Genomic DNA, 8,376 nt, shown 5'->3' with positions numbered 1-8,376 from the left:
TAGGGAGGGGACCAGCCCAGAGAAGAAGCCTTACAGGTAATTCTGTTTCAGTTGGGCTCCGGTGGAGGGTACTGGAGACATCTGCAGCTGCTGTGAGACCGGCAACTGTCCATCGTATGGAGGATACTCCCGGAGAATTAACCCTCCGGCCAGATGGCCAAGGAGGCGCTTGAAGAGAGACATCTCTTCCAAGCAAGGTAGGGCTGTGTCCCAAATGTACCCCCAAGGCAGGGTGACCCTCCAGGTTGGGATGGCCAAGATGCTGGAAGTCTTTAGCAAATGCAGCTCATCTTAAGGCCAAACCTAGCTCTTTGCCAAGGTCCTTGCGCAAGTAACTGTGTCTGCTCTTGCAGGGTCCACTTCTCAGTAAGCCCTGAAATCCAGACTAAGCAGGAATTGCCTCCCCTCTGAACTCATTCCTGTCCATCTCTTCTTAGATGGTTCTTCAAAGGCAGCAGAGGCTGAAGTGTCAGTTGGACCACTATTAATCCTTGATCCGGCTCAGGGATTATGGAGTTCCTCGGGAGGTCTCGCACCAGCGGGGAAGACACTACATGGTATGTGTGTGCTTTCTGTGACTTTGCCTTCAGGTCTTGACTGAAGGTGATTCCAGGTTGATCTGATCATGAATCCCCCATGATTTTACACCTGGATGGCGATTTCAAAAGACAGTCTGGGGGACTTCTTCCCAAAGCTGCCTGCAAGTTCATCTGCTGATGGACGGTGGAAAGCCATTACATGTGTCGTAACCGGATCTTGTCTCTTCCAGGTGCTGCTGGAGGACTTCCTATGCCGGTCCAAGTTGCCATGCTGACAGCAGCCACTGTGCTGAGCTTAACTGCTCTGGGACTGTTTCTTGTGTGCAGAAAATGTAGCTGCTCTCCTGGGGTGTCACTGTAACTCCCCAACCTTAATAAAGAGAAATGCTTCTGTCCTCTCCTTGTGTCCTCGGTGGGGAGGAGGGATGGCAGTCAGCCTTTGCCCTGGTCTGCTCCCATGGGATGGGGGTCAGGGCTGTGTTCATGTACCGTCCTACCGTACCACCTTGGGGTGGCCACAAGCTCTTGGGAAGCCACCAGTGAACCAGTGGTGGGATCAAAAACATGGGGAGCTGTTGCCAGCTGAAAGCACCTCCCAAACCACAGCAGTTGGAGATAGAAAGTGTCTCTCTCTGCAGGAGGACTTTCCAAATGCCCGGTGCTGCTGCTGAGGCTCCCTTGTATACTTGGCACGCAGGGCTGTGCCTGATGGCAAGGACTCCTACACACTGTTTGCAGATGAGGTATGGCTCCTATTTTCATAGGCAAATGAGGGAAGAATTGATGCTTCTGACAGATGCTGAATGGATTCCTGACTCCAGAAGTCCTGTTTGCTCCTCCTTGGCAGGGATGATACTGGAGGACGTGGTAACAGCAGCTCTGTCTTGGGCTTGTTGGTGGGAGTTGATGCAGCTTGGGTGAGGAGTCCTCTTGAAGGACACAACAGCAGCTCAAACTCTGGCATTTTTGTGGGTGCTGGGGCTGAGTGTGGCTTCTGCTGCTGGGAGAACTGGGGAAAACTTTGGTGTTGGATGTGGACAAGGGATGAATGGTGGGTGTTGGTTCTAGGTGCTATGGCCTCAGCTGTATGGAGAGCAGGGAGCAATGGCTGGATGGGGAGGCGAAACTGGTGACTTTGGGGAAAGCTACTGGCCCATCCCCTCTAAACAGGTCTTTTTTGAAATATATAGGGTAGGGGGAACCTTTAATCAGTAGGTCTGGAGGTAAGACCTAGATTGTCATCATTTCCCCTTGCAGCAGCCTTGGTGTGCTGGAGGAGCTGTGCTATAGGGCACAGGAGTCCTCATCACACTTAAGTTGTGTCCATAGGCACTAGACAGGCCTTAAAGCTATGTTTTTAATAGCTCCCCTTGCTCCCTGGCTTGTCCTGACCTCTTGGCTTAGGCTGCTGAAGGCTTGAGAGGTCTTCTGCATGGTGGAATTCAAGCTGGCTATGAGCTCTCGGTGTCTCAGCTCCTGATGTGGCGAGTTTAACACCAGTTGTACTTCTCAGGAGTTGGAGTAATGCAAATATTTCTCAAAAGCGGTTTGCTTACCCTGGGCTCTGTGCCGCTTGCAGTCCTGTGTCCCAGGGGACATCCTGGGAGCAGTGGTCACCTCCAGGCCGACCTGGAGGCTGCAGGATTTTCATATCCCATGGCTGGAGGGCCACGTGCTTTGAGATGCTACCTGGTATAAAGATCATCTACGTTGTATCAGGTGAACAAATTATTTCCCATAGCGCAGGACCCTGTGCTCCTGGGTGAGCACAGCGACGGGGCCAGGTTCCTTGAAGCGTGACTGTGCCTTGGTTGGTGCCGGTGACCCTTGTGTGCTTTTCAGGGAGAATCCCCCAAGCCTGTTGAACTCTTCCCCTCCATCCTTCTGGTCTTAATGACCTTGTGCTTCATGTTCTTGCGTTCTGTACCCTGGAAGAAGGCAAAGACTTGATGCAAATGGTCAAGGACCTTCTGACAGCCTTTTTTTGAGCTGAGGAAACTGCTCTTGGCCCTGGATAGGGAGTGAAAAGGGGCAGAGCAGCAAGGCTGACTCGGGGCAATGCCAGCAGCCCCGGTTCTCAGATGTTTGGTCCTTTGCTAGCGCCTGGAGAGGCTGCTGCTGTTGAAGGCATTACCTACATCTGGCAGCTCGGAGGCTGGAAGCAGCACTTCAGCCCTGAAGCTCTTGGGCTGCGATCTAGTGATGCTGATTCTCCTTACGACATGCTCCAGTACAGCCTGAGCGCAAGCGAGCTTTCCCGAAGGCTGAGAGATGAGCCTGGCGCTCGTTCCCTGTGGACTCTGTGGGGTGTGGAGCAAGAACCCCCTCCCCGGGCAAGCTCGGGTTGGAAGCCCAGGGGTGATGTGCTCAGGGCAAATGCCTCCTGCTTCTGTTTCCAAAGAATTAAGCAGCTGAGCTGAAATAATCAGGTGGAAAAATGAAGCAGCCATGTAAGGTTGGTGGTTTTGGGGCTGAAATCTTCCCAGATCAGGCTGTCAGCCTTCACGTTTAATGCACAAGCTGCTTCCTGAAGGAGCTGCAGCAGACTAAAACCCCTTTTTTCTTAATTTTTACCTTGACAGGGTGACAAGCAGTGTGAGGCTGAGCCAAGTGTGTGGCCAGGCTTTGATGCTAAGCTTCCAAAAGGCTGTTGGTGCCTCTCCCGAGGGCGCAGAGATCCAGCCCTGTCCCCTGGGTGGGCGCTGGAGGTCATCTTTACAGGCAGACCCATGTGCGTGGTCCCCTCAACCATCTGTCTTGAGGCTCCTCACTCATCTGCTGTGCTCCTCGGGGTGTCGCATGTCCCCTGCAAGCTCCTCCAGCTGTGAAAGTCCAGTCCCGTGAGCACCTTCAACACCAGCACCCCTTCCAGACCCCTGAGGAGCTTAACCACAAAGCTTGGCTTGTTTATTTGTTCTTCTTAATTCAAGCTGTGGACTTGTGACCTCCTCTGGTGCAGGCTCTAAGGAGGTAACCAGCAGCACAGGACTTCTCCTCTCCCCTCTAAGGGCTTCAGCATCCAGGTGAGGAAATCTGGCTGGGTTTCGGGCTCCGAGCCCTGCTGGATCCAATCTTCCGCAGGAAAGACTTGTGCTGGGAGCTGTTGTGCTCTGGGCTGTCCTCTCCTCCTGCCAAACCCCCTTCCCAGCCGGGGAGGGGCTGCACATCAGCTACTGCTGCCTACAGCACTGTTGGCTTCCCTCGTGGTAGCCAGCACATCTGTGGACTTTAGTATTATAATTTAACACACTATTAATTGTCTAATAAATTAATTCCAAGCCAATCTTTTATTTTTTTTCCCCTCTATTTACCAGGGAAAACACTCGATAGCAGGGCTGAGAGGAAGGGCTTGGTGGAGAAACAGCTCCTAGAAAGCCAGCCCTGAGCGAAGGTTCCCGAGCCTGGGATGGCTGTAGGTGGGTTAAGGAGCTGGGGAGGCAAAGGTGTCTCATGGAGGATGCCGGAGGCTTTATCTGATGAAGGGACCAGACAGGAATTTGTCGCTGGATGCTCTTCAGAGTTGGGTAGCGCCGGGTTCCACTCTCCTGTCCCCAAAGGCAGTGAGACTTCCTGCTGGAGCTGTAGAAGGTGACATTTCTGGTCCATTTTTCCTGCCTGGTTTAAGCCAACCCTGTGCAATTGCCTGATGGATGGAGACAGAAAGCGCGTGGCACGGTGGTGGTGCCCAACTGACCTGCTCTTCCCCCACCCGTGAGCTCCATCAACCCCGGTCCCATAACTGCTGCTTCTGGAATTTATTAGCATTTGTTTCCTTCGCACACATGAGCATCTGAGTAAAGACTTAATTAGAAAGCTGTAAGATGCTGGCAGAACAATCAATTTGTGGGAATTAATATTGTGAACGAGGATGCATCGCCGTTATTCACGTGCGTCTCCAGCTTGCTGTAAGTGCCCTGTTGTATGGAGATGCTGGTGATAGGCTGTAAGTGGCCTTCAAGGCAGCTAATTACAAGAAAAATAATTTACCACATAGGAGAGCAATCAAGTGGTGCTTACAGGAGCTTCAGGGTAAAAGTGAGCTGCTTGGTGCCTTCATTTGTGAACTTGCACCGTCCTGTGGACGTGGTGTGAGTGTCAATGTCCATCTCCCTTCCGCACAGGAGTTGCTCTGTCCCGTCCCTCTCTGGGCACGGCCCACCTGGTCTTGGACAGCAAGAACAATTAAAGACCAGGGTAAAATAATTAAGGGAAGACTTTCCCCAACATGGGAGTTGGGGCTTGTAGCGACTCACTTTCGCAAGCCTGCAGGGAGCCTGGGTGGATTTGGAGGTCCTGTGGCCTGCGCCTTGGCCGCGTCCCCGTGGGGTTGGTCTTGGCGAGATGGCAGCAGCCCTGGACCAACCTGGATGCAGGCACTTGGACCAACCTGGATGCAGGCACTTGGACCACCAGCGAAGGGTGAACAAGCCTTTTGCACCGCTACGGCCTCTGAGGACCAGCTGGAGGTGACCTCCTTGGAGATGCAGCAGCAACCAGGGCAAGGGAAAAATACTCATTTTAGCCATTCCTTAATGTCCTGTTACGGTACCTGAAGAGTTGGTGTAGCCAGAGGTCCTTCTGGCCATGGTTCACCCTTATCCTCTGACTCAAGGGGTTGTGGGTTTGGTTCTTTTTAAGCAGGATATTTGACATGGCAAGACTTGAGGTGCCTCAGTTCACCCCATGGGACTATCCCCTTCGCGGCGCTGCCATCCCTCCTCCCGACGGCGGTGGCTTTCAGCACGGGATTCCTGCTCCGTAAGGTAGATACCTTTAAAAAAAAAAAAATAGTGACCACAATTTCCAAATTTGGTGGAAACCTCCACGTCGCTGTGGCCGGGGTGTCATTTCAGGGCTTTATTTTTCCAGTTTTGGAAGGAAGGTGCCTCCCCTCTTACCCCTGAGCTGCCTCCCTTGCAATTAAACACAAAAAATCCCTGGTTTGTGGAACCCTGCAGCCCCAGGGAGGGATGTCTGTGCAGCCCAAGGACTCCTTGACCTTATTTAACTTTTTTTTTTTAATTTACCAAGCCAAGAATCCTCTTGCCTTAAATTCTGAATGAGCCCAAGGACTCCTTGCCTTATTTAATTTTTTTTTTTTTAATTTACCAAGCCAAGAATCCTCTTGCCTTAAATTCTGAATGTGGATCACTGCAGACCCGGTCGTTTAAATGAGAGGCTGCAGGCACCCACGCTCTGTGGTGCAAGGGGCTCCTTTCCACCCTCATTTTATCCCTGGGAATAAGCTCCCCGACGTCCCAAGGATCCTATTTCTGCCCCAAATGTCTTCTGGACCTTGTCCTGCTCTTTTGGCTGCACTTCGATTCCCCCCCGCCCCAGCTCTGGGGGCTTTATCCCCCCCCATGCTCTCCCACTGCACATGTGTCCCTGCATCAGCAGCTCCTGAAATCATGTGAGCACATGGGAAACTCATTAAAAATAAGGAAATATTACTCTTCCTGGAGGGAAAAAAAAAGAAAAATACCCCCTTTTTATTTTTTTTTTAAAGTTATCTTCTACTTTTTAAAGCTAAGAGGTGTGGGGAGAGGGGGCCTGGGTGAGGGGCTTTTCCGTACGTGGGGCTGGCTCTTGCAAGGGACCCCCCCCCACCCCAGATGTGACTTGGATACGAAGGGTCCCGGGATTTATTTCCCTGAGTCACGTCAGGCTGAGGACGTGGCACGAGGTGCGTCCGTTCTCAGCCCTCTGCATCCGTACGGCTCTGAACGTTAAGGAGGACATCACATTTTGGTGCCCTGCCCCACACCTTTTTTTTTTTTTCCCCTCCTTTTTTCCTTTTCTGTGACGATCAGCAAAGCAGAACATTATTCTTGGAATGCTGCTGGTGGAGCTTTTACCAGCGGTGACCTTTGCAAAGGTGTTTCCCGAGCGCTTAAGTCGTTTGTAAACGATATCATTTTTTTTTTTCCCTGCGCAGACGTGGAGGAGAAGCCGAAAAGGAAAATTTCTGCCGTCTCTTACGGGTATTCATTCCCCTCCGAGAGCAAAAGCATTTCCCCAAGGAGCTGGAGTTAATTCACTTCTCGTGTTTTTGCTGCCAGGAAAAATGCGCCGCAGCGTAAATGGAAGCGAAGGAGCAAAAGCCATTTGAAAACACCGCCGGTAAATTAACGTTTTGCCGTATTTGCTGAGATAATTTAGCGTAATTCCCCGCTGATGAATTAATGCACCGCTCCTTGTTCATTGTAGCTTTCCTAATTTGATTGGAAGTCGAAGTGCTAGTTGGCTTCATTACCAGCAAATATTAATGGAATAAAGCGGGTTTTGGTGGAGTCCTTTATTCCCGGCAAGCTTTGTACCCAGGTGCTGTGCTGGGGAAGGGCTGGGAGGAGGAAGAGGAAGGTCAGGGATGGTGCCCATCAGCTTCTGCGTGAGCAGCAGCATCTCTTGGCGGGCCACGTCCAAGGGCCGGGGGCTTGTCCCGTCCTCAGAAGAAAAAACCCTGTTTCCCCCCAGCATCGCAGCCCTACGGCGAGGAAAACCAGAAGCTGGAAATACGGTCGTTGCCTTAAATCCATCATCAACTTGCCTTGCAGCCCCATCCCACCGCAGCCCTGGCTTGGCGTTTTAAGAAATATAGCTGGCTTTTTAAGAAATACACTCTGGGAAAGGTAAAGAAGAAGCAAGCAGAGCGCAAGTGCTGTTTTGCCGGTGAAGACTGGTACCCGAAGTGGCTTCGATGGCCGCGCAGGGAGAAGCGTCACTCTGCAGCCCCTCAGACTTCTTTTTTTTTTTTCCTCCTCTTTGGAGGCTTTGGCAAAGGCTGATGCTGGGATGTGTTGTCCCAAGGAGCCTTCCCCACTCCCGCCTGCGTGGCCGGGGAGCCGCGAGGGACCGGACCGGCTCTGCCTTTATCGTGTTCTTTGATGCTAATGGCTCCATGCATAATTTAAGCTCCGTGTTGCTTACACCAAAAAATCATCTCTGCTCCGGCTGAGAAGGGATAGGGAGGGAGAGCTTCCTTTTTTCAAGCCTTTTTTTTGGTGGTGTTTTCTCCCAAAAGTGTTTCCTAAGTGCTGGGGGGAGAGGTTTTTGCCACACTATGTCAAGCACCTGCTGGAGCCCGAGGTCTGGGCATCATCCAGCATCCCAGAGGTGATCCATGGATGATGTCCCATGAATCTACTGGTGGGGAAAGAAATTTTTTTTTTTTTTAATCAATCCTTGGAAGCCAGGGGGTTGTGAAAAGGCACATTTTAACGCAAAGCTGAGCTGGGGATGTAATCCCACCACTCCAGCTATGAGGAGTGACCCTGACACCTCCTGGGACTTGGGCACAGATTTTGATGGACACCTTGGGTCCCACCTGGCTGAGGTGGCCTTGGGGACAGAGCTCTGCTCCAGGCACCTCCAGACCCAGCGGCCGTGCTCCTTATTATGGGCTGGTGCTGATGCCTTTGATTTTTCCTGTTTTTTTTTTTTTTTCCCCTGGTTATTTCCCCCCCCCCTTCTAAGATCCCCAACGTTTTAATTATTTATTTGGAGCGTGATTAATGTTTTGTCTGACGTTGTTCTGCCAGGGGAGCCCTGGTACATTTTGGTTTAGCAAGATCTAATTAAGAAGTCCCATCAAGCATGTCATCCCTTGTCTTACAAGTACCTCCAGGGCTCCTCTGGCACCGCTGTGTTTTGGCAGGCTCAGCTGGACCCCCCAGCTCCGGGGGGTCTGGGCGTCTCCTGGGGGGTGCTGCACTGCAAAAGGGGGGTGGTCCAGCCCAGCATCCCTTGTCCCAGGGTCAAGGCAAGACCTAGACTGCTGCCGCCTCCAGGGCGATGGAGCGAAGAAGCACTTTTGGCTTTAAATTTGCCCCTTTCT

At 51.9% G+C, this 8,376-nt stretch overlaps 1 protein-coding gene across 1 annotated transcript in view; it reads left to right on the top strand.

The window, feature by feature from the left end:
* Positions 1 to 900, top strand: part of LOC104628349 (zona pellucida sperm-binding protein 3-like) — a gene marked incomplete at its 5' end in the record, with an annotated part of 2,012 nt that extends 1,112 nt beyond the window's left edge. Inside the window, 3 exon segments of the mRNA XM_010296898.1 lie at positions 13 to 197; positions 438 to 557; positions 770 to 900. Of these exon segments, the coding sequence (XP_010295200.1) occupies positions 13 to 197; positions 438 to 557; positions 770 to 900 (436 nt within the window).
* Positions 901 to 8,376: the final 7,476 nt, after the last annotated feature.

Source organism: Phaethon lepturus, unplaced genomic scaffold, assembly GCF_000687285.1.
Source record: "Phaethon lepturus isolate BGI_N335 unplaced genomic scaffold, ASM68728v1 scaffold30641, whole genome shotgun sequence".
Taxonomy (NCBI): Eukaryota; Metazoa; Chordata; class Aves; order Phaethontiformes; family Phaethontidae; genus Phaethon; species Phaethon lepturus.
The sequence above is the reverse complement of the archived record's forward strand: the minus strand, read 5'-3'. Positions and strand labels throughout refer to the sequence as shown.